This window comes from Myxocyprinus asiaticus, chromosome 24 (genome assembly GCF_019703515.2).
Source record: "Myxocyprinus asiaticus isolate MX2 ecotype Aquarium Trade chromosome 24, UBuf_Myxa_2, whole genome shotgun sequence".
NCBI lineage: Eukaryota > Metazoa > Chordata > Actinopteri > Cypriniformes > Catostomidae > Myxocyprinus > Myxocyprinus asiaticus.
In genome coordinates this window covers 13,799,248-13,826,223 of record NC_059367.1, presented here as the reverse complement: position 1 = coordinate 13,826,223, position 26,976 = coordinate 13,799,248, and the positions used below count along the sequence as shown (strand labels likewise).

Here is a 26,976-nt window from a genome sequence, read left to right as displayed (position 1 = left end):
CATTGGTCAAAAAACAGATAGTCCCATCCCAAACTAACACCATTGGTCCAGTGGTTGAGCCAATGTTGCTATGTCCAGCTGGTCAGGATTCTAGAACAAACTGGTTGATTAAAGTGCCACAGAGTTTACACTTTTCGGGTGAATCAACCTATGAGTGGCTTACTTGTTTGTCTTATGCAGATTTTTTTTATTTTACTGATTTAGATCTGGAGGATTGATCCTTACAGACTAATCCAAGACTAAATTTAGACTAGCACTATTATTACCGGCTATTATAAACCCATAAAAACCAAAACTGTAGTAAACCTGAGCCATAATGAAAACTTTCTACATGCAAAAGATAATTTCTGACCGAACTTTGTGGCTGCCTCTAAATTTGCCTATATAAAACATGTTAATTCAGTTTCAATGACCAGCGATAAACTTGAGATTAAGCAGAAACACCCAAACAGAGATATTTTTCCCCTCTCTCTCTGACTCTCTTTTTCACTCTGTCTGAGCATGTTTGCAGTAAATTGTCTCTCCTCTCCAGAGTCACATAAAACCAATCCTTTTTAATTAAGACCAACTCCAGTGAGGAAAGTGCCAAGCTTTTTTCTTTTCCTATTTTTTTCCCTTTTCAACCACAACATCCTGTCTGTTGGGCCCCCCTCTTTCTCTTCCTCCTCCTCATTTTCATTGTTGTAATTTCTTTGACACCTGCCCTCATCAAGGATGAGAACATTAGTGTATATCTCTCACCCTTCATGTTTGTTTTGATACAGACCAGCTGGAATCAAGATCTTCCGTGACCCCCGGACAATTCTGCTCTCTATTTTGCTTTCCATCTCTTCGTTTTATCCCCTCCTCTTCCTTTTTTCCCTGTTAGCCAAATATCCGAAGTACCGTTTATTTATTTATTTAACGCTGAAGTGTGTAATTTCTGCGGCAATAGCGTCACCTAAAAGATAATGATTGTTTTCAAACTGGTTTCTCGTCTTCTATTAGTGAAACATGATAATTAGTAACAAAAAAATGTAGGTCGATACTTTATTTGATAGAGCCAAACAGAATGAGAGTTTGCTAAAACAGTGCCGAAATAGCTATTTGGCTATTAGTTGTTAACATTATCTGATACACAACACAGCCTAAGGGAGGTTATTAAATTAAAAAAATTAAAACATTTAATTTTAAAATAAATAAAAAGTTATTACATTTTGATTCAAGATTACAAACAGGTTTTTTCATTAGAAAAACATGCACCAATTTTGGTATGAACATTTTTTTATTTGAAAAATACACATTCTTTTCATTCAAAATATTCAATTTTACGAGGGCAATGAAACAGTTCAGTTTAATTTACCTTGTGAAACCAAAAATAAGTAAAGCTACTTTTCTGATCTCCTACCGGTCTCAGCCCTGGACAGTTGAACTCTGCTTGCCCCCTCAGGCTTGCCCTGACCTGGCTTTGGCGAGCAGTTGTCCCCCTCTCTGCGTGAAGTTTATAGCAGCTAGGCTTTCTTCAGCCTGATTAGGGAGATTGGGTTGGTCGGGGCACAACAACTGGAATGATGGCTGTAAACTTCAGACTGTTTATGACTCAGGACTGGTCACTCACCTCTGAGTGAACCCAGCTAAAACAGAGAGAGAGCTCAACCCCAACTTCACCCTCTGGTTTGTACAGGCCCTGTTCTTTTACAGCCCTCTTAGGCCCTTTGCACTTATCTTTCACACCCCTCAGTGTTCTTCCCCCTCTCTTTTTTACCACTTTATTTCAGTTTTCACTGTTTATCAGTTTAACACCTGGTGCTTCCATCAGCACTGTGGTCACTCTGTTTTAAGAAGTGATGCCATCAGTGAAACGGTCTATTTCCCATAAATACTCATGGGAAAACATGATAATGTTGCATTACCTGGATATTTTTTAATTGTTTGTCTATGTATACATACATCAGAGGGATTGGCTTTTACACATATTTAGGGCTTTCTCATTGCATTGCTAAATGAGCATTAGATTTTTTAAATGCTACTGTATGTCATATTAAAAATAGTTGAACTTTTTAGGGGGAAAAGCCTGACGTTGCATTTCCTGATCTTCACAATAAAAAGGACAAGCATATTGAATGTTTGTATTAGCAACTGTATTATTTGTCTGCTACAATGTCTTATGTCTTAGTAATCTCTTATAGGGATAGTTTACCCAAAATTTTTAATTCTTTTATCATTTACTCAACCTCATGTTGTTCCAAACCCCTATAACTTTGTTTGTTTTGTTTTTCTGTGGAACCCTTTCAATTTCATTGTATGGAGAATTTGTTTTTAATGAAAGTGAATGGTGACTGAGACTAACATTCTGCCTAACATCTCCTTTTGTGTTCCATGGAACAATGAAAGTCATATGGATTAGGATCAACATGAGATTGCATAAATGATGATAGAATTTTCAATTTTGGTTGAAATGTCCCTTTCAAGTAAGAGATAATGTACAATCAATCGGTTATTATCACAAAATAAACCCCAAAAGAGTAATCAGGATCTTGATTCGCAATTTTATTCCGCAAGTTTATTTTGCAATAATGACTGGCTGATTGTACATATACCACTTAATATACAGCTATTTAATAAATAAGTAAAAATAAATAAATAAATAAATAAAAATCAGATAAATGAAATTATTGATTTGAGTTTATTTTATTATGTGAGAAGAAGACTCATGAATCATAAAACTAGCACTGCTGACATGGTTGCCGACATTCAGTTATACAGTTAGCAGTCATACAAAAATATTTGACTGTTCAGTGCAGCGATTGACCAATCAGCATCAAGAATTACAGAGGTTTGTGAAATAATTATGGATAACGGGACTGGGCATTAAAAATGCATCTCGAGACCCCTGCATCTGTTGCACACCGTCAAGCTGTTTTTGATCGCTAGATCACGTCCTGTGTGCATGCCCCCTACAGTCATCATTGTTTTTTGCTGTCTATAACTGTACCTCGTTTATTTCTTTTTGATGTATCCTGTTATCAACTACTCCATTATTATGACCCAGTGAATATAACAAACCTTGCCTAGTAGAAGCAGTTGTTGCGTTAAGATTGAGTGTGTTAATGTGTAGGCGGGTCTGTGGTGCATGTGTGCGCATCTGCCCCGTCTCAAGTTGCAGGCCTGTAATGTGCTAGTTAAAGAGCAGCAGGTGCCAGTTTTGACTTTAGCCCCATAACATGAGCACACACACACACAGAGTTGCCTGAGCCGCACTGGACACCCGCCAAGACACCCAGTTCTCATGTGTCCTGCCCTTGCTCTGGCTAGACTGATAATTGATTGCTGGTTTGAAGAGAGCCAAAGTGTGAACTCAGCAGTGCAGGACAGAGTGTGTTAAAGTCACAGTCCACTTATAGTTTGTGTATGTGTGTGTGTATGCTAACAGCTATATGTCACACTTCCAGCTCTAAGCAAATCTATAAATCACCATTACTGCATTACAACTAAGCTAAGAAGAATACTCAGCCTGAACGGTTTTGTGTCAGCCTGTATGTCGATATTGTCTGATTATTTTCACTGCAATGAAAATGGTGCAGTATTAATATATGGAGTTACAGTTGCTACAATCAATATGCTCATGATGCTTGCCCTGTCCCTGACTTCATCTAATGGGTCCATCAGTTTAAAATCTGTTGATTGGCTGCTGTTTGTTGTTTTTGTTTTTTAACAAGACACAGCGTCTTAAAAAAGCTATGCTCATGTCATGAAACACTGAAAAAACTGTGAGACATATTGTATTAGCCAAAGATGTTCCAAATATCCAAGACTGGGTGGGACCAAATGTAATAATTTAAGAATCAACCATTGGAAAACAAATTGATTGACCACTAATCTGAATATTGGGAGAGACGTGCCCTTCTCAGTGCCTTATGTGTTTACGGCCCTTTCTGATGCATATGCATATAGACCAACAATTTAAAAAATACAAGAACCCTTGGCGATTAATTTTGCGACAGCAGTAGGCTGACTGGCATTAGAGTTGTTTGACAGAAGTAGGACAGGGCATTTGGGCACATTACAGTCTTTTTTCCCATGCCCCCTTTTCTTTCTCTTCCTCTCTTTCACATTCTCTCTCTATCACTCTTTCTCTCCTTCTGGCACACTTTTCAAATCTTCTTTTGCTCAGAGGAGAAAGACCTCCTGCCCTGGGATGCAGATATCACGTGGGCCTCTTGCAGCTCTGTGTATTTCTGTGTGTGTGTCTTTAAGCAGCAATGCAGATGAGCAGATCAGTGCTGGTGAAGGGTTAAAGCTCCTTCAAAACTCGCTCTGTAGTTGCTCACCTGGTAGCACAGGGTCAGAGCAAAGCAATGGGGTTTTAGCCTTCAATGATCCAGGGACCAAATCAAGGATTCATAATATAAAAAAGCTCTGTAACACTTTATAACTTTCATAAGAACTTGAACTACCATTATAACATAATATAATGATTATCCAGTTTTTAGGTAATGTTCATTGAACTAGATAAAAATTTTATGAAAACATTTTTTAAGTAAATTTTAGATGATTTATACTGTATATCTTCAACTTGGACCCCCTGCAGTATCTCTACAATCCCCTGGGGTCCACAGACCGTGGTTGTAGTACTAACGGGCAATCTACATTACATGCACAAGAGGTGAACTACCACGACAGTGGTCATTATATTTTCATACAATGAAGTTAAACAAAACGCCATCAAACAAAGACTTGTTTCAAAGAGCTGCATTATAATGAAGTCTCGTGGGTGATGCTAAGGATCTGGATTATGGTCTTAAAATCACATTTAAAAGGCTGTCTGTTTGGGTTGGAAGGACTAATACGAGCGGATTATAATCCCATCTGCCCGTCACTGGAAGACGTACTTCATGGATTAGGAGCCGATCCGGCAACACACACGCAATTCAACCAGCATTGCATGTGTGATTTTTGTCTGATACTATTTTGCTGTAGAGCCACCAGGAATTGTAGTGTTTAGTGCTTCACTTGCACACACATATTCTGCACCATCATCATCTGCTGGGCATCTTCAAGTTGACCTGGTTTTCCTCTGCTCTGTTAATCAGCCTGTCAATGTAAAGATGAAATCAATGCTAACGACTCAGTTTCTGATCAATTAGGATCAGCTTGTTTAGTGGGCAGAGACAATTCTTTATTGATTTGTTACACACACACCAATACACCTAGAGACACACTTCCACAAACATGCTTTTTCTGCTTTGTTTGCTGTGAAATAAGCTTTCCTTTTCCTGAGTCACTATGTAATATGCAGTAATAATCAAGCTACAGCAGGTTTTTGCGTAGTCGATCTAGTCTTCATCTGTCTATCCAAATACATTACACCTGATTATTTGAAAGAAGGAGGTCAGCTGAAGACATGTAACATGTTGCATGTAACCTATGACTTTCAGAGCATATGCAAAACTTCAAGGCGAATTGTGGTCCAGTTAACTTGCACAAATGCTTGACTAAGCTGAGTCACATTATCTGGGTCTGTTAGTGTAACTTCACAAAAATCGGACTAAATCGTTTACATGACATTTTAAAAAGACAAATGATTGTTTTAGTGCCACTGAAATCAAACTTTAAAAGTGCATGTAAAAATACTGACTGTCTACAGGAGGCCATTTCCTCATTTCCACCCATAATGATGACCAATTTCCTCTAAGACAGGAAAGCGTTTTGTCTGGTCTGGCTGTGTATGTGTGTGTTTGAACTGCTTTCTAGCTTCCACAACCAGACTAGGGTGATATGAAGCCATGCTGTGAAAAATCTCTTTAGCATGGCTCTTTTAAAGAGGATCTGTCTGTCTGTTTGAGAGCAGAGCATGCCATGACTGTTAGTTTTGGGATTTAGAGTTGTAATTTAAGCACTTACTTTCTTGAAATGGTGATCTTGGTGAGCAGCGCTTACACTAGCGCTTTTGCTAGTATAAAGATACAACAGATACATTACAATTTTTTTTTTCTAAATCAGTATTTTTGTCTTGTTTGACAGTAGAAATATCAAAACATTCTTAAAATGATCCATTTACTCAAGAAGCAAAACTATATAAGATATTAATTCTTGTTTTCAGAGAAATCTAAAAAAAAATTGTGCGTTTTCTTGTAATAAAACAAGAAAAAGCTACTTGCCAATGTGAAAAGAAAAAAGAAAACTTTTTTCCCCTTAGAAATGTACGCACAAGCGTAGTTCTAGCAGGAAGATCTGACATCCCATCCTATCACAATACAGCCTCTGCAGCTCCACTTTATAAGCCCTCTCTGCTGTCTCCCATTGTTGGCATACTTCCGTTGTTTTCACCCTCCACTACCTGATCACCCCCAGTTTTGGTGCCGTCCTGGGCGGCGGTAAGTTCCGCTTCCCTAACATCATCGCTTCTGGCAGGATCTGACGGTTCAAGCAAGTATCCGTGCGCTGAACCGTAGAACGGGGCTTACGCCAAATTATATAAATATCTCTACGTTCCCGAGTCTTTCTGATAGAATTATGGTGCATTGATCCTGCCATGGAATAAAAAAATAAAAAGATAATTTATATATTACAATTGGGATTTTATTTCTATTTCTTGTAATTGTGAGTTTATATCTCGCAGTTGCGACTTTATGTCTTTTAATTGTGAGTTAATGTCTCGTAATTGAGACTATATCATGCAGTTGCAACTATTTCTCATAGTTGCAAGTTTATATATCGCAATTATGACAATATCTTGCAATTGCGACTTTCTTGTGATTGCAACTTTAAGTATATTTGGACATTCTTACTGGAAAGCAAGTTCAAAATACGTATTTAGAAAATGATTTTTTGCAGTGCAGTTGCACATCACTGCTGCACTAAATGTTAACAAAGGTGAAAACTAAAAGCATGTGTGTGTGTGCAGCTATGCATGTGAGGCACAAAGCCAGAAGAGAGTGAGAATGAGAGGTCTGCATTAGTGAAGCGTTGTCTGGGTCAGCTGTGATTGTGTTAGACTGAGGCCATCTCCCATTAATTTGCCACAGACTGGAGCCTGGCTGTAAATTAACTTGGCATTAACATGCTAAATCAGCCAGGCCTGTTGGTACCATCCGATTGGTCGACGTCTCCACCCCCCTGTCCGGGTCAGGATCCCATGTTCACGCCACCGTGTGACCTCAATCCAGCACTGGCACCCTGTTCACCTCTCACAAAGCAGGTGTCTGTGCTTTTTTTCCCATTACAGATTCCCCTCCGCCTGTATATGCAAAGCATATAGAACATTCTCACTGATGCACTCAACTAACAGGCATGTCAAATCAAGAACAGTGCAAATAAAACATGTTCCAGAGGTCATGAATCTGTCCTCACCTGACATTTTCTACACTATTAGTCAAGTATGGAGAAGATGAAATAAAAGATTACTCATTGAATGTACTTAAGTCAACCTGAAACTGCATTGGTAATGTGACATATTAGTGAATTGCTGAATTACTGAATCAAACACAATAATATCAGGAATAAATATTAAGAAAGTAAGTAGTGTCAGTTTGAATTTTCGGGTTGACTATAAAGGTTTTAGACACATCTGGATCTTAAAGCTTTATTCAGAGCTGCGAGAAGAAGGAAAGAGGTAGATAAAGAAGAAAGGAAAGACGTCTTTGTTCTGTTATTCAGATACAGCTTTGCAGTTGCTATGGGAGACAGTGGAAAAAGAAGAACAGAATATTCTAATGGAAAGTGCAGCTCCTGAAGAGAGAGTGATTTGGTCCGGAATGGTCATCTCTCACTCTATAACAGCTGTATTTTCCAGAAGAAATCTCCACTTTTCTTTTTCCAACCCTGTTCAGAAGACTGCTGGGTGCTGTGCAGGCCGGTTTTGTGGCGGCTCAATGGTGCTATATTCAGGCCTGCTTTTAATAGCTCCCTCTCTATTTCAGTCTCTCCTTCCTGCCGCTGCGGAACGAGAGCGCTCAGGCTAATTAAAACTGGCTCGCACCCCTGAGCCGCATCCAGTATCTGTGGCGCTCAGGTCCGGACAGGTTAGAGACAGGAACAGGGGCCAGGCATTGTAACCAGTGTTCCCCAGTGATCTCCCACTTTCCATAATGGTCCAGGGTTTCCATAACACTCCTGAATCCTTTCATGACTCTCAGTCGGTAATGATCGAAGTGTCCCTGTGTGTTCCGACCAGACGCTGCATGCTGGGAGGACACAGCACACCCATACAAATTTACGAGAGGTGGGGTCAATTGAGTTTGTCCTGTTGTATCCCGTTCCTTATGTGTGCTTTTTTTAACCCCCACTTCCGAATATATATTTTATTAATAACGCAATTGTTTCTTCAGGCACCAAGCCGGAAACATGGGGCCATATATTTTTTTAATTTGATCTTTTGTGTACCCCAAATCGGATGTAAACTAACTATTGATTTCTCAATTCGTGAATATTTCATATACTTCTTGCTCACAGTAAATGACCAATCACAAATGAGAGTTAAATATATATATATATATATATATATATATATATATATATATATATATATATATATATATATATATATATATTATTTATTTTTTGTTGTTGTCTTGCAACATTCTCTAAAATGTACAAAAAAAATGTAAGAGAGTGTGACAAGACAGATTCCTGCATTCTTCTGGAAACAAATAGGTCTAATGTTATATAAGTGTTGCATTAGCATTTCTGCTAAGTGTCTGTTAAAAAAGTGCTGTAAGCAATTTTATTTGGAATTTTTATTTTTATTTGTGCAGGATTACTAACATTGGGTTTGCTGTGGGGTCTTTGGAGGACAAGGTTTTGGAGAGAGGTGGTGTGGTTAAAGTTAGCAAAATGGTGGATGGTAGCAAAGCAGAAACTGCTTACAGCTTCTTTAAGTGTCTTCTTAACACTATATGCTGAAATGTTCAAGAAAGCTCAGACAAAGAGAGAAAGGAAAAAAGAGGGGGATTGACACGGAGAGAGTGAAAAATTATGGGGTTAGCTAAAATAATAGCTGGATTTCCTAGTCAAAAAGATGATCCACACATATTCTTGTCTGAACTGGCTAGTTAAGTGTCAGATCAGTCAGTGGCACACACACTTGTCGTCATCTCTTGAATTAATCACTCTTTCATTTCCTTTCTCTTTCATTTTCCTTCCATTTCTTTCAGGAGTTTGTCTCAGCCACCTCATAATCTGCCAGAATGAGTGTATGTGTAGGCTTTGAGCATGTTTCCTTTTTTGAGTTTGTGTTTGTTTTGGCGCTTCTCTCGGCCCATCACATGTAAAGACATGTGCGTTACACTCTACAGAGACTACCGAAATACCTTGCAGCGTTCCACTGCCCCCAAGTAATACTGAGCACCAAAATGTATGTGTGTGTTTGACCCCCATCCCAGGCCAGCTGTCTGGAAACTGGAATATAGATTTATACATGCACACATATAGACCAATCCACATTGATTGATACAGTATGTGTTCTAGCTGGCAGCTCTTTCAAGAACTAAAGAGGCCCATCACCTAACCCAACTTGCCATCTCTCTCACTCTGTCTCTCTGTCTGTCTTTCCTCCATTCTTGCCTCCTTCTTGTGAGGAATGAGAGAAATCTCTCTCTGACTCTTTGTATCTCACCATGGTTGACTTTATGAGGTCATAAATGCTGGAATTCAGTGAGGTTCTCTTGACTATTTTCATGAACATACTCACGATGGCGGCTCCTTTGACAGGGCTGAAAGGCAGTCATTAAAAGAGAGCAAGAAAACAAGGCAAAGGGGAAAAAATTTGTCCTGGCTGAAAGAGGCTTCTCTCCTGAGGGGGTTTAAACTGTCACTGCATTTGAACTTTGCTAGAAACTATTGGCATTTACAGTGCCAATAGTTGGCATTAAGTCAGAAAGCAGTTCCGCCACTTAGAGGAGATCAGTGACACTCAGAAGAAAGAACCATCACATTCATTTAGTGATGCACGATTTATCTATATTTGACTATATCGGTATTGTCCAATATTTGCGTTTTTGGTTTATCAGTATCGGTCTGATTTGGCCGATATTGGGGCTTGTTATACGGGCTTATTTTTTCCAGTTGAAACAGAATAATCTTTTTTTATGCTAGGTTACATAAGTACTAAACTGTTTGATTTTTTTTTATTGTACATTAAAGTTAGTAGCCAACTGATATGTATTTTTTTTTATTTTTTATGGCCGATACCGATATCTAGAGAGCAGAGAGCGATATCTAGTAGGCATGGTTATCAGCTGATTCTAATAATCTAATAATAAATAATAATTCTAATAATAAAAATGGCCAAATATTGGCTGATTAAATAGGTCTGGCTGATATATTGGCCCACACTTATTAAAATGTTTTAATATCAGATTTTACTTGAAGCATATAAAATTCTAGACTGGAGATACCATTCTAAACACTGCTGAATTCCAAACAACAGACAAAGCTATATAGATTTATAATATCAGTCATCATATAGGTTCTAGTCCATAATAAAAATAATTATCAGCTGTCAGTGTCTGTCAAAATTTCTATACTGTGTATCCTACAAGTTGGAGATGTCATTGTGAATGTAAAACTATAGATTTAAAAAATTGGTCATTATATCGGTTATCAGCCATAATAAAAATAATTATCAGCTTTTATTGTGAAGTATCCAATGCTCAGACAGAAAAGCATCTGATTCTAACAAGAGATTATAGAAGTGGCACATGATAGACATGAGGTAATACATGGTAGAAAGCAACAATTATACACACACAACAACACTCCTAGATCAATAAGTGTCCATTAGGGTCCAGCCTCAGCAATTTCAACAACTTTTGAAAAACATTGAAATGTGATTATCTTGCTCTTAGATGCTTTTAACTTTTAGAGTAAATGAGTCATAGATTTATCCCCCTCTCTGGATTTCTTTCTTTCCTCCCCTCGTCTGCATGCACCCCGAGGGCTCTCTTTCTCTCCATCATTTTTTATCTTTACATCTCCATTTCTTTATATCCATGACATCTACTCTGCTTTTCCGTTGTTGTACATTATTGGTTGCATTGGCAGGTCTAATTTTAAAGAAAGCTGCAGCTTTGCAGATCAAGGCTTGGAGATATGAAAGGGATTCAATGTTTGTGTTTTTGACTACAATAAGGTGTGTGATGATGAGTTAGTCATGCAAAAGCAGGACGTGTACTGTCTTTCCTGAGCTATGGACTTGCCCCCTCTATGTCCAAGGGGAACAGAGTCTACTGCATTCCCACACAAGCTGTTGCCAAAGCAAATTTGGGAGAGGAAGTGGAACCCTATCCCTCCTCTCTGGTGTGACCAAGTTTAGACAACACCAGGTTTATGTGTGTATGTGTGTGTGTGTTTGTGTGTAGTTGAATATGCAAGCAAGCAGCTGCACAGAGTGCTTCACTTTTGATGTGTTGCCATGTGTACGGCTGTGTATGTGTGTTACTCTGTGGTTTTGAGTGTGTAAATGTGTGTTTGTGAGTCCACACTGGACTGCATGTGTGTGATTGAAGGAGATGGTCCTTTTTTAGCTCTTATTGTGGTTTACTTGTGAGTGTTGTGCGGCTTTGTTACGTCTGGAGTCACTGGACTCTTCCTGGAATCTCAACCTCAACACACACACACCACAGATGCTAATGACAGGCTTAAGTCCTCTGTCGAGACATTTGTCCCACTGTGTACATTGAAAGACTTTGAACGACTTTTACCTACCATGGAATCTGGGTACTAAAAATAGCCAAAAGAATTATGTGCCAACCTACTGTGATGATAGGTGAAGTATTTCACCTACCTTACCATATTCTGTGTGAACACTTTAAAAACGACACTGCCTGGCCTAAAAAAAGTTGCATAATCTAATATTTCGTTGGACTCCCTTTAGCTTTGATTACGGTGCACATTTGTTGTGGGATTGTTTCGATAATCAGGGAAGAAAAAATCCATTGATGGGATAACCTGGTCATTCAGTACATTTAGGTAGTCAGCTGACTTTATTGTATTGCTGCATAACATTGCTGCTCCTAGACCTCACCAATTGAAGCAACCCCAGATCATAACAGAGGCTTGTACATTGGGCACAATGCATGACGGCTGCATCACTTCATGCACTTCCCTTCTTGCCCTGACACACCCATCGCTTTGGAATAGGGTAAATCTGGACTCATCAGACCACATAACCTTTTTCCATTGCTCCACAGTCCAATCTTCAGGTTGTTTTTTCCGATTAGCCACACTAACAAGTGACTTTCTTGTGGCCACACAGCTGTTTAGTCCCAAATCCTGTAAGTTCTCGTTGCATTGTGCATGTGGAAATGCTCTTACTTTCACTATTAAACATGAGTTCTACTGTCGATGTTTTACAATGAGACTTCACCATACATTTTAGTGATCTCCGATCATGATCATTCAAGATTTTTTTCCGACCACATTTCTTCCGTGAAGCTGACGGTTCACCACTATCCTTCCAGGTTTTAATAATGCATTGGACAGTTCTTAAACCAATTCCAGTGATTTCGGCAATCTTCTTAGTTGTTTTCTTGCTTGATGCAGGCCAATAATTTGCCCCTTCTGAAACACAGTAACATCTTTTCCACGACCACGGGATACGTTTTCCAACATGGTTGTTTAAGAAATGAGAATCTACACACTGCATCAGTTAGGGTTTAAAGAATTGATGCCAGCTGAAACATATTAATCACTGCAATAATGATCCAATCATAGGCTCTTAAGTATCTGCTTATTTAAATCCAAACAGCAACTTTTTTTGGCTAGGCAGTGTAATTCTGAATACGTTTAATCCTCAAAACAAAATTACTTTTATAAAATAGATAATTCCAAATGTTGATAAACACCTGTGACCGCACCACATTCTACATTGGTGATCATAATTTCCCATGCAATTTTCAGGTAAATCTGCAGGTAAAATACAATGTGTTGTGATTAAACATAATCAAGGGTCACAAGACATGTTTAAAGTGAAAACGAGAAAAATGCCTTAATTTTTATCAACATCTGTATGTGTGTGTTGGAATAGTTAGGGAGGTGTTATGTCTAGCAGGCTGCGGTACAGACACTACGTTCCTAATGAGCTGGTTGATAGAGAAATTGTGATAGACATCAATGATAGAAAGATAGAAAGACGACAGTGATAGAAAATCGATCTTTTTTGCTCTAGCACTAATGTACGCACACAAACGCGTCATTGTGGATCATGTAAATTGCGCAGTCTGACACCTGCATGCTAAAAACTGACACAGACCCTGGTAGACTGGGTTTCTGTGGTCACTGCCTGGTGAGAGATTTGACAACCCATTTGAAGACAGCAAGAGAAGGAAGGAGAGAGCAGTGCTCTGCTAGTTTTACAGGAAGTTCCTCCCTTCCGGCTTGAGGCTTGTAGCTTAGCTCAAGGCGGAGGCCATGTTCAGGTCACACAGAGGGTGGCGTATCGCTAACATACACTGATGCTCACACAAACAAAAAGTTGGTTTGCTCTTTTTGCAATTACATTAGCGTGGTTAAAGGTTGCTATGCAATGTTCTTAAAAACCTGTCTCAGGGTGTCCCTCATGCTTAAATTGCAAGATTCATCAATCAGATGTGTCTGGGGAAACTAGAAAATCTTCAGTTTGCAAAAAAAATTTTTTTTTATCTGAATACGATTCATAACGAGTTCAAAAGTTCTTTTATAAATTGGATAGTTCCAACTAAATATTCTGATTGAATGAGCCATATTCAAAGCAAAAACAGCCTACAGGCTAATGAACTATATTACATGCCGGAAGAAATGTTTAATCCAGTTATTATTAATATTAATAATCTTGAACATTCGTAAGTTTTACAATATCTCCGTTGCCGATATTTTTTTCTTTGGCTTCACGTTGTGCTTAAGAATGCTTATTAACAGTGGTAAAATCCCTGTCACGCACAGCCTGTTGTGGCTTATTGCTTTATTTTTTAAAAGTTTGTAATATCGGGGGTCTGGGTAGCTCAGCAAGTAAAGACTCTGACTACCACACCTGGAGTCGCAAGTTCGAATCCAGGGCGTGTTGAGTGACTCCAGTCAGGCTTCCTAAGCAACCAATTGGCCCGGTTGCTAGGGTGGGTAGAGTCATGCTGGGTTAACCTCCTCGTGGTAGTTATAATGTGGTTCTCGCTCTCGGTGGGGCACGTGATGAGTTGTGAGTGGATGCCGTGGTGAATAGCGTGAGCCTCCACACACGCTATGTCTCCGCTGTAACGGGCTAAATAAGCCATGTGATAAGATGTGTGGATTGACGTCACTATGCCACGATGAGGACTTAGAGCACATTGGGAATTGGGCATTCCAAATTGGGGAGAAAAGGGGAGAAAAAAAAAGAAAAAAAAAGTTTGTAATATCACAGAGACTTTAGGACGATGTTTACATTACCAGGGTCACAACGGGACATTTCTGTCAGTTATATACTGAATGAGCATGTGCGATTTGGAGCGGGATTGCTTGTTTAGGAGGGAAATCCTGAAATCTGTGCCACCGGAAATGCAGGACTAGAGGGTGGGTGGCATTATGGGGACAGCAAGACAGGAGAGGTGATTTAGCAACTCTATTGGCTTGTTTAGTAGGTTAATTGTGTGTAATGTGTAACGGTTGTGTGGGTGTTCAGCCCTTCAAAACACATTTCCTCTGTCATCCCTCAAGCAAGCGACAAAAACCCTCGAGCGAACTAATGAAACCTTTATTCCACCATTCTCACACCTACGTGCAAAGCAAAGTTTGAGTGTGTGTGTGTGTGTGTTAACAGTTCACCCTGCCCTTCTTAGACACCTGCAGTTCCAAACAGCTTTGCAGAAACTTGTCCGTGCTGTACACTCCTTTTTTTGGTGTGTGTGTGTGTCATATTTAGTCAACCCTTACTTTTAAGGCATCTATACGGTCTATCCATGCCAAAGATAGCTTGACGAGAGAGGTATGAGATTCCTCAGAAAGACAAAAAAGACAGAGAATTTATATATTTGTGTGTGTTTCAGAACTGAACTCATGTCTAAGTATGTCTCTTGCATGCTGCTTGGTCCGGCTTATTGAGAGGTGTGATATCCTGTCTGCCAGTCTCACATTGCTTTGGACTATCTGCAGCATCCTTTTTGTCACAAACATACAAACACACATACACACATGCTGCACAGGCTGCCAATGAAATAAATATATAAAATATGTAATAATATGCACCCTCAGCACATTGATTAATTTAAGAATGGAACCTGGGGAGAAATTTAAAGGGCCCCTTTACCACCCATCAGATGAAGGAAAGAGGAAGCAATGAATGTGAAAAAGACAGACCTGATAGATAGAGACACTGATAGACAAACTCAGACATGGAAAAAGGAACTAGATAACCTTTAGAAATATTAAAAGATACAGTATCTCTTTCTCTTGCCCTCTCCCAAATTCTGAGATCAGCCCTCTGGGTCTACACTTACGGCACCAAAAGCACCATTGTACTACAAAGTTACTGGGACACTGTACCATGGAACTGCCATGGTTATTTGGGCATATACCATAGGACTACCATGGTTATTGTTTATTTGGACATGTACCATGGTACTACCATGGTTTTTGAACACTGTACCATGGTACTACCGTGGCTTTTGGACATATACCATGGTACTGCCATTGTTTTTAGACACTGTACATGGTATAACTGGTTTTGGACACTGTTTCATGGTACTACCATGTTTTTTGGGACACTGTACCATGGTACTACTATTGTTTTTGGACACTGTGACTGTGCCATGGCACTACCATGGTTTTTGGACACTGTAGCATGGTACTACCATGTTTTTGGACATGTATCATGGTAGTACCATGTATTTGGACATGTACCATGGTACAACCATGTTTTTTTTGGACATTGTACCATAGTACTACCATGTTTTTGACATTGTACTATGGTACTGCCATTTTTTTTTACATGTACCATGATAGTACCACTCTATCCTTGAAGGTACCTTGGAGTACCACATAAATATAATTGTTCATGAATTTCAGTACCACATGTCAGAGTACCAGGGTACAATAAGTGCACTCTACCATACTGTACCAGTACTTTTTTTTATAAGGGTACACTTTGGAGTATAGGCTGGTGGGTAAAAGTATGCTGTGGAGTCCGTTAATGATAAATAGGACATGCTCTGGTCTCTTTGACTTCACAAGTCATTTGGGAAAAGGGCTCATTCTCTACTTCTTTTGCTCATTACTTTTTTGACTATCCATCTTGTTCTCTCCTTGTCTGTCTTTCATTTTGTTCTCTTTTTCCATCTGTTTGCCCCATCTTGTCAACTCCCAATGAACCCGGGAGCGGTCCTCCCTGCAGGCTGACGAATCAAGCCAAGAGTAAGAGAGAGAGCCTAGAGTGATGTAGTGACCTGACCCCACATGCTGTTCAATAAATGTCAGACTGCTGGTGTGGGCTGATGTGCTTTAGAGGGACCTTAGAGGGTCCAACTGGATGACACAGAATAAGGAAGAGCTTAAACCATTTACTAACTAACTGCTACAGGGATGTTATTCAGAGGTCAATTCTCTCCTGCACGGTGGACTTTAAGGTCAGATAACACACATGTTCTGATCTTATAAGTTACATCAGATAACACTGCAAATCCAGTGATTACATTGGGAATGGTACATGGCAAGGGCGTAGAGGAAAAACATTAGGTTTGCAAAAACAACGTTCCATCATGTGAACAAAAGTACAAAAATGTTTTGTGTTTTTTTTTTTTTAGAATATTAACTTGCTAGCTGCAATGTACTCTGACATAGGCATCCATTAGCAAATGAAAATTTCAGACAGGCAGGTCCAGTTTGGTTTTTGTACATCTAATTCATTATGTCAGCAGTCTGATCCATGAACAAACACAGGCAAGTGGCTGCATTCGGGGTCAGATAATCATGCTCTGATGCTGTAAATTTAACACACCCAATAGACCAGCCTGCCAAATGAGGTCATAGGTGATGCAATCATTTATGTATGCAAGCACCATTGGGCTGATTCCATGCACAGCCTGTTCTTTTGCATGAATTACTCTCTTCTCACTCTGAGACTAAAGTAATTGATTTCTTCACTGAATTTCTTTCTTTTTGCCACTGTGAAACTTCCTTAAAATTGCTGCCTTAGATGTCTTGTGTCTACAGTAACTAACTTGCAAGGAAATAGTTTGTCGCATAGATCATTTTATCTGTCTCAGCTGATGATTGGTTAACTGTGTCAAATCTGTTTGACGCAATCCAACCCAGTTGGAAGCATCTTACCCAGAAGCCCATGATGGGCCAGTTAGGGCACCAGGCAGGATTGCTGCAGTGAAACAGGCTGCAGTTTGTCAGTTAGGTTTCTCTCACCGAAGAATAGTTCTCACAAGCTCTCAAAGTCCTCCAGACGAAGTGGGCACTGGCTTACAACCAATGGGTGATACTGTTTGTCCACTACTGTATACTTTTTTACAGGCTTCAGTCGTGCATTATTTTATGGTCTGGGATTGCATTCGGCCCCACCTTTTCATTTCTCCATCTTGTGTTAATAGACTTGAAATGTTTCTGGAGCAAGTGGGTACATAGAAAAGAAAATTCAGTATTGTTTTTTTTTTTTTATTTTATTTTTTTTTATAAATGTTTGAGGATTTTAGACCATGCACACTGCAGTCAGTATAGAATCCAGCAAAAGTGAGGTAATCTCACAACCATTAGTGACTGAGCAAAACTAATACTGCCTCGACGTGTATTATTGAGTGCATGTGCTTGTATGTGTGTTCTTGCTTGCTCACGTGGCAACGTCAGATGGCACTGTCAACATATTAAGCATTTAAACAATACTTTGGACCTTTTCCTCAGTCATACACATGTACATGGTCTCACACACTGTCAACACTCATACTAAATTTAACGGTCACAGTTTGAGCCTTCAGATACCTTCCCTTTGCACATGTGTCCTACGGTTCATGGTTCTGTCTAAGGTGATAGACACCCTCTGGCTCAACTCTCATTTAATGTGGCCAACTGCTTGCATCGATTCTGCTATTACTGTACTGTACTATGCTGAGGACTGTAGGCTATGAGAACGCCCGACTGGGCAGCACAATGTGTACTGAACTGAAGCTGCAGTTTAAAACCACAAAAACATGATATGTAACAAATCAGCTTTGAATGGTAATGAGTTCATGTGTGTTGCTGATACATTTTCTTCCTATTGAGAGCAACACTCATCCTTTCGCTCTCTTTCACTTTCTGTTCCTCTCTCTCTAGGCGTCTGATCCCATTCCTGCCAAGAAGTCCAAACACAATGACTTTCCAGCACAGTTGCCCTCAGGAGACAAAGACAAGCAACCTGATTGGCTACGGTCCCTGTCTGCATCAGCCAATAAGGTTACAAAGCATTTTATTTTTTCATAAGATACAAGTGATTAGTTGTACGAGAGTTCGGAGTTCAGTTTATTCTATTTTATTTATGGATTAATAATACAAAAGCCTATTTGGCATTTGGCCATTTATAAGAGGATTTTTGGAGCCAGGCAACTGTTTTCTTGCCAACACGGAGAATCAGGTTCTTCTGAAATGAGATCTCAACCCAAAATAACTGATGATTTTTTTTTTTTCAAAAATCAATTCTCCTAAAATGAAGAGAGCCTGGAAATAGGCTAGCTTCTCCGATTTCAAATATACCCCACAACCTCAAAGTACTCATACTGCTCGATCATTCTTCTAGCGGGACTTTCAGCAAGCATTTCATAAAATAATATTTTTGATGCCTTCAGTTCAGATGGCCTGTGTTCTCTGTGTGCAACAAAAATTGTTCATCTGGTCTTTTTAAAGAACGTAAGAATGTGCATGTGTCATTGTGATGCTTAAAGACGTCACCTAACAACTATTTATTTTGCTTCAGGGGATCAACTGTATCCAGCCCAGGCAGAGACCCTCTGCATTCAGGCCATGGTCTCCGAACATCTCTGTAAGCGACAAGGAGGGAGTCAGCAGACATGCGAACATGTTACGTGACAGGTAAACGATATTAACAATATTAAATGCCACAGACAGTGGTCAGAAGTCATTGACAACATAATTTGTTTACATCAGCTGAAAACATCAACACACTGCAAGATAATAGACTTAAACATTTATTTTCTTTAGATATTCGACAAGTTATTTTACATAATTATTTCAACGATTGTGCATCCATTACCAGTTATGAAGGATGATGTAGCCCACAACATTTTTAAAAGTAACCTAAATCTGTTTACCTAGCATATTACATGACAAATAAACAATAACAATGAAAATTAAATATTGTTCTTCAATATACGAGTCTGACTGGTGAATACTGCTCAAATATTTTTTTTATAATGACGACTAAACAGTATACTTGTCCACTTACATAAGCAGCACCAACAACAGTTAAATCAGTTGAAACTAATTACGAAATCAAAGAATTCTAGTATGTTTTCTTTAGAGAGTTATTTTGCTTTATTTCAACAGTTGTGCAACCATTATGTTCTAAAAGATGATGTAGATTAGATTGTAACAGTAACCTTAAGTCAGGATGTGTAAATGTTAAATTGTGTAAAAGTGAAAGTGTGCACAATACCAGCTTGTTACTCATGCTTGGGTGTGGTTAGTCTAAAGCGATTCAGCAAAAGGTTTGGAGGCTCTTCATTACAGAGCATCATGATACAGGCTTGTTGACCATTGTTTGCTTAGATATATGTGGTTTAAACTATGCTATCTTAACTGGAAATGGTTTGGGTGAGTCACCGCTTCGAGGCTCAGCTCGGCGGTTTCTCCGAAACCGCTTGAAATGGTCGTTGTTCTCTCCCCACCCTTTGTTTTTGGGCTGAAGCGATGCTTTTTTTCTGTCATCCTGCCATTTGGTTTGGATTATTCACTTCTAAATCACCCATACTCTTTAAGATGTTAGGTAACACCATTACACAAGCACAGCAATACAACAGTCCATGCCAGTGTGCTCTAATATATCTGTGTATCATTTATGAACGGTCACTTAAAATGGTCTGCTCACTCACTCAACATCATTTCCCATAGCATCTACAACTACAAAAGTCTGGAGAGTGCCGTGGCCCCCAATGTAGCTTTAACACCTCTCCAGAAAAGGGGACAGGCATCTCCTTCTGCCCCCAGCACCTCACACCCGAAAGGGGCAGAGAGCGAAGGTGCCAGCCATGGGAGGAAGAGGAAGCTGACTGGAGAGACGCACCTTAGCCCACAGCCCTGCCCCTCGGCCACGGCCAGCAAGCCCCTGCCGCTCCCTCAGGAGGAGCGGGAATCAGACGTGGAGGTGGAAGTGGACAGCCGTGAAGAATGTGAGCAAAGCGATTGTTGAGAAAAAGATTGTTTACCTTAAAATGGAAGTTCTGCCATTTACTCACCCTCTTGTCATTTTTGTGTGAACTATCTTTTAAAGCTTTAACAACAGCATTTGTGCATGCTGTTGATTACCACAGAAAATAATTTTGACTCATCCCTCAGTTTCCCTCACCCCTGATCAAAAGGAAAAAAAAATAGCATTTAGGTCTAAGGGGCAAGGCATTGCACTGGAATGAATGTAAAAATACACACTGAATTTTCACATCAAGGATATCAGAATGGTACTGTTGACTTAGAGGAATAATACACTCTGTATGTCAGTAGCGCATAACCATAAATTCATCCGAGTAGATTAGTAGTCCTAACACTAAAAGAACAATTTAGACAACTTCACAGCATAAATAACACACATTCTCTTACAAAGAAATTAATATATGCACTTTAACAAAAAATATAAACTGCACATTTCTGCTTTCAAACCTCTGAGATTGTCTTGCCCTTAAAATTCCATTTTAGTGTATTACATGTACCATTTTATGCTTGTTTTCACAAACTGAGGAATAAGACTAAATAATTAGCAGTGGAAATCAATCGCATGCTACAGATGTGGTTGATAAGGCTTTTCTTGAAACCGGAACATTCCTTCGACTTGTCTGAGGAGTATTTTGTATATTTTCACGTTTTAGAGTGTACTATTGAGGGAACTGAAACACCTGATTATGACTCTGTGTTGTGCAACAAAAGGCCTCATTTAAATACATTAAGATTACATTCACACTTCATTTTGCACTCTGTTCATTTTCAGTCAACCTTGAGCGCTCTGGAGAGACGTGGAATAAAACTGTAAAAGCTTGTGGGAATGTGGCAGAAAATGAATGAGGGGTTTGTTCCCCATCCTTTACATGCTTATTTTAAAACAGAGAAAAGAATAGGAGAGGAAAAAAAGAGTGATCCTATTGCCAGGGATGTGCGATATCGCTTATTTTTTGTCTTGATCCGAAACCAAGTACTATCAAGGCCAATATCACAGATATCGGTACAAATACCTATAGTAGATGGAACGTTTTTTGTAATGTTTTTGAGGATAAAAAGCTATTATTAACTTTTAAAAAGGCCTTAACTGCCAATTAACTGCCAGACTCCTATTTTATTCTCCATTAATTATCATAAATTTTGCTTATGTTCAGATGATCGGAAGGAGAAATAGTTGACAAATCATGGCAAAGTTCATTTTTTCACTTTGTAACTTATGAAATGCATACATTTTCATGATAATATTCATGATCAATATTTTTATTTGAGTATGGGAAGTATCAAAATTCAGTATTTCATGATAAATGTCATATAGCATTGATCCGCCCATCTCTAACTATTGCTGTCAGAATACAAACCCATAAAGTCTACGTACTCTGTTCCTACATTCAAAACCTTAAATAACCGTTGACTCTTTTGTCTCTTCCCTTTCTTTTCAGTGACATCATCACTTTCCTCCCTCTCCTCCCCATCTTTTACATCCTCGAGCTCTGCTAAAGACTTGAGCTCTCCCTCTGGCCCTGGTGCCCCCGTATCAGCAGTGCTGACGCCAGCCAGTGGGGCCCCTGAAGGCCCCCTGGTGTCTGGTGTGGAGGGGCACGCCATGATGAACCTGGAGTCAGAGCTGGAGACGCTAAGACAGGCACTGGACAGCGGCCTGGACTCAAAAGAGTCAAAGGAGAAGTTTCTGCATGAAATAGTGAAGATGAGGGTTAAACAGGAAGAGAAGCTTGGATCCGCCCTGCAGGCCAAACGGAGCCTCCAGCAGGTACACACAGAGATACACACTTTCTTGCATTATGTGTGTTTCAGGGTTCCCACAGTCATGGGAAACCTGGAAATGTGAGGGATTTCTAAATGTATGTTTTCCAGGCCTGGAAAAGTAATGGAAAGTAATGAAATCTAGAAGACAGAGTGAGGAATTATCAGTTCTCTTGCCCTCCACAGGAGCTGGAGTTTTTACGTGTTGCTAAGAAAGAGAAGCTACGCGAGGCGACCGAGGCAAAGAGAAACCTGCGGAAGGAGATTGAACGTCTGCGTGCCGAATGCGAGAGGAAAATGAGGGAGGCCAACGAGTCACGTATACGGCTGAAGAGAGAACTTGAGCAGGCCAGACAGTTGCGAGTGTGCGACAAGGGCTGTGAAGCTGGCCGCCTGCGAGCCAAGTACTCCACTCAGGTTAGTTCACAAACATATACAGATACATGCACATTCACTATGTGAGTGGGTGGTGTAGCTTAGTGCCTAAAGATCTGGGATGGTAACCATAAGACTGTAGGTTCAAACCCTTGAATATGTGATTAATATACCACTATTATGCCCTTGAACAAGGCTTTTAGCCCAGGTTGCTGCAGAGGAAGTGACTGTCCTTGTCCTAGAAATGTTATGGAAGTGGCTTTGGATAAACAAATGAATATATAATGAGTTATCAAAAGTATGTTTACACACATGTAACATGACACACCACCCACAACAACACACATTTAACTGAACCCTCAGACTGGGTGTGGCCCTGCAAGTCTCATGTGAGATACGTTTAATTTCTCAGGAGGAAATAGGGTTACTTCCTGTCAGGGATGTGTGCTTCAGACTAAACAAGAAGATAGAGACGACACTGAGATGTTTGTCTGGCTGTGTGTGTGTGTGTGTGTGTGTATGGGTGTATCAGCGCTAGAGAAGCTACTTTGAAACTGTAGCTTCACAAACAACAAGCTACTCAATGAAAAGTAATTAAAGGAATGTCCCAGGTTCAATACAAATTAAGCACAATCAACAGCATTTGTGGCATAATGTTGATTACCTATATGTATATATATATATATATATATATATATATATTTCAAAGTCGTCCCTTGCTTATATAGAATAAAAACATGTTTACAGTGAGGCACTTACAATGGAAGTGAATGGGGCCAGTCTTAAAATACACACTGTTTCAAAAGTATAACCTCAAGACGTTAACATGATACTTGTTAACATAATTTTAGTGGGATAAAATCACGTACTAAACTTATCTGTGCTAAATTATATCTAATATAACTACTTAGTTGTCTGTAAACCCTGTAATCCCAGTATTGGAAATAACTTTACACAGATAAGGTTGGCAAGCGATTTTTATCACACTAAATTCATGTTATTGTTTAAATAAAATCATGTTTTAAATGAAATCGTATGATGTTTACATCTTGTGGCTAGACTTTTGAAGCAGTGTATTTTAATGTTTATGAACTGGTCCCTTTCATTTTCATTGTAACTGTGATTTTTGCTTATTATAAATAAACAAGGGACAATTAATTTTTGTGTTAATCAACATTATGCCACAAATGCTGTCGATTGAGCTTAACTTCTATTAAACTCAGAACATTACTTTAAACTACATTTGGAAACAATTAGCTGCAGAACAATCAAACTACATTGACATTAATGGAGCAATATCTTAATAAATATACTGTATAACTATCAGTGTCAGATGATTTCCTTCATATTTACAACAGAGCAGTATTTATCTGGCACAGAAACAATGAGGATCTAAAATAGGGTGACAGCATTAAAGTTGAACTTATCCATTTACTGGTACATTGAATACCACTAATAAAACTAGAAAACAGTGTAATTTATATAACTGAGTCAAAGACATAGTGATGAACAGCAGCATTTAGCAAAATATTTCACTATATAAAAATAAAAAAAAGATGTAGAATGTCACACAGGGTCAAATGAATTGGTGAATATTTCTTCGAACGATAACAAAATGAAAAATCACACTTTCCAACTTGTCCTAGCTTGTTCGCTGGCAAAGCTGTGTGTGCGATACAATGTGACAAAAGACAACGATGTAGTGTTTTGTCATGCTATACACTGTACTTGTTGGAAAAAGTAGCTTATTACTGGGAACTCATCTTAATCCTATCTTTTCAGATTGAGGACCTGCAGGTTAAGCTGCAGCATGCAGAAACCGACCGAGAGCAGCTGAGAGCCGAACTGATGCAGGAACGGGACGCACGGGAGCACCTGGAAAGAGTGGTAAAGGAGCTACAGGAACAACTCTGGCCTAAAAGCTCCAGCAAGAATGGCACAGATGCAGCACCCCCACCTGCCAAAGACTCCAACAACTAACCTTGTCTTTATCTCTTGACCCCGCCCAATCCACATCAACACCGCCCTGATCAACAGCACCTACCGCCCAATCACGTCAACCAGCATGCGGGTAAGCACCACCCATCTGCTCCAAGCCAGCACAAAATTGGAGCCAATCGGAGGTATCCTGAACTTAACACATAAAAAATGTGTTGCTCTAAGAGCACTGAAATGCACCTCGTCTCCAATCGAAAATAACAAGTATAAAATGCAAAAAGTCGATTATGGAAAGGAAGAATACAATAGCACAAATGCTAACTGTGCCTGAAACTGAATATGTTTTAAAACAAAGACTTTTCTACGACATAAAATTCCATAAATTGGTGATAGCGGTTAAACATTTTACACAGCAGTTTTTAAGATGACCTTTAAAGGATGCTCTCTGCCCTATGTTGTTGTCTGAGAGAAAAGGACTCGTCATCCCATCTGAAATTCCTGTTTCCTTTTGTCCCCTCACTCGCCTTGGGGAAGTACGTTACAAAAAAATTAACTTTGTAATAAGCTATTTAAGAGACTTCATAGTGAGTGCGTATGAAACTAAAAAACTTTCTTCTGCAAACTATCAGAGCCTCAAATTTCTCTTCTTTTACAAGTCAAGAAAAAGAAAAAAGAATTCTCTCTTATGTCATGCTGGTTAAAGAAGCCATTGTTTGATATGGAGACAAATAGTTACACAAAACCACACACTTATCTATGTAAGAGAAATACTGGGTAGGAGAATGCTGAAGGGCCAAGGAGTAATTTTTCGGGGAGAGATATTTGTATTCAAGTGAGTGTTATGATCAAGCTATGAGCACTTTCTTTAAATGACTAACAAATTCTCCCCCTCACAAGCTATAGTGTGTGTGTGTACAGACGACTAGACAGATACGCCACGCACATTAACACACATGTGCACACCCAAACATAAACACATGCTTGATGTTACTGTTTGTGTGCGTTGTGGGTCATTTAATGAGTTTGGGGTCTGTGTGGCATTGGCGGTTTGTGGCTCTGTAAGGGTTGTGAGGGTTTGGGTTTGTTCTTGCTATGACCACAGCTCAAACACAAACACTCATACAGTGCTTATCTGTGGGCTTAGGTGATGAGAATTGGCCCGGCTCAAGATCATGGATAAAAAAAAAAATGTAAAAAAATAATATATATATATATATATATATATATATATATATATATATATATATATATATATATATATATATATATATATATACTATATATGGCTTCTAGGGCAGGAGGTGTCATGTGATCAAGAATTACAAAATGTTCTTTTAAGTAAATTATAATATGTAAATATGAAAATGTTTCTCTTTTCTTTTGTTTTGTTTTCGCTTTGTTTTTTACTTTACAATAATGAATCGCACTTTGTCATTACAAAATACTGTCTAAACGCATTATGCTCCCACACTCTCCCACGCATTTATCTCAGAGAGTTTAGTATTCCTAAGTATAAAGTTGGAATAAACATTTTTGTTAATTATATGCAGTTTCAATAAATGCAATGTAATCATGTGTTTAAGATAAACTATTGTAAATAAATAAAACCGCAAGAATTAAAAAAAGGATCTACATGCTTGCTTGCTCAGATGTGGACAGCGCACACAGAACTGTCCCCTCAATCCGACTTTAACTAAAAATGTATCATAGCTATCGAAATACGATTATAATCGTTGCAAAAGTGTTATTGTTACTCTTCTAGATTCCTACGTGTTTTGAACGGTTCAGAATCAAATATAAAATCGTTCGGAACGAATAGGAGTCAGACACATGTATGTCCAGCATGGGTAAAGGGATTTTAAAAAACAATGCAGGTGCTCCTCTTGGCTAAAATATGTTTGCTGTGAGCAAGAGCGTATTACTGTGTACAAACCAGACAAGAATGGATGAATGAAAGTTTAGATGGTTTAATCTTTAAATGCTCTCAAACTTAGCTGAAATAGATTTTGTTGAAAATACATATATTTTATAAGTGATTTATATACATTGGGTACAATGCAATCAGAATGTATGTAATGTTTTGGCTCTTTTCATTTTGTCGTTCTTGTTGATGTTATAACGGATGTTTTTTCAGATTGTGTGAATATTTTATTGCTTGTCTTATGTTCCTTCTTTCAATAGCAAGCTTATGTAATTTCTTTCATATGCATGGAATTTAAAGAAAAGATAAAGTCTGCCATTCGTATATTCATTATTGGGCATTAAAAACTGTATATGTAATTTTTTGTGTTATGCAATATACAGCGATTTTAATCTTTTTTTTTTTTTTATTAACTACAAAGGAAAGCAAAACCCTCTCAACAATAAATTTCATGATAAGAGCTCTTAACAATCACACACGCAAACATACACACATGAACGCCATTACTCTTGGGCTAAATATAGAACTTATGTGCATATGCAATGCTGGAGACCCTCAAGTGCCTGTCTTTGGCCCCTTGGGGTTCCAGAAGAGGAACAATTGTTCAGACAGCGGTGAGCTGACAAGAGCGGGCC

The 26,976-nt window shown here is 38.9% G+C and overlaps 1 protein-coding gene across 1 annotated transcript in view; it reads left to right on the top strand.

Moving 5' to 3' along the window:
* Positions 1-25,603, top strand: part of LOC127415073 (ski oncogene-like) — a 77,647-nt gene extending 52,044 nt beyond the window's left edge. The window contains exons 2-7 of the mRNA XM_051653562.1: positions 18,241-18,360; positions 18,878-18,993; positions 20,032-20,309; positions 21,786-22,114; positions 22,294-22,524; positions 24,265-25,603. Coding sequence (XP_051509522.1) covers positions 18,241-18,360; positions 18,878-18,993; positions 20,032-20,309; positions 21,786-22,114; positions 22,294-22,524; positions 24,265-24,462 — 1,272 coding nt within the window. The 3' untranslated portion in view covers positions 24,463-25,603. The remainder of the gene's footprint in view (positions 1-18,240; positions 18,361-18,877; positions 18,994-20,031; positions 20,310-21,785; positions 22,115-22,293; positions 22,525-24,264) is intronic.
* The last annotated feature ends 1,373 nt before the right edge of the window (positions 25,604-26,976 follow it).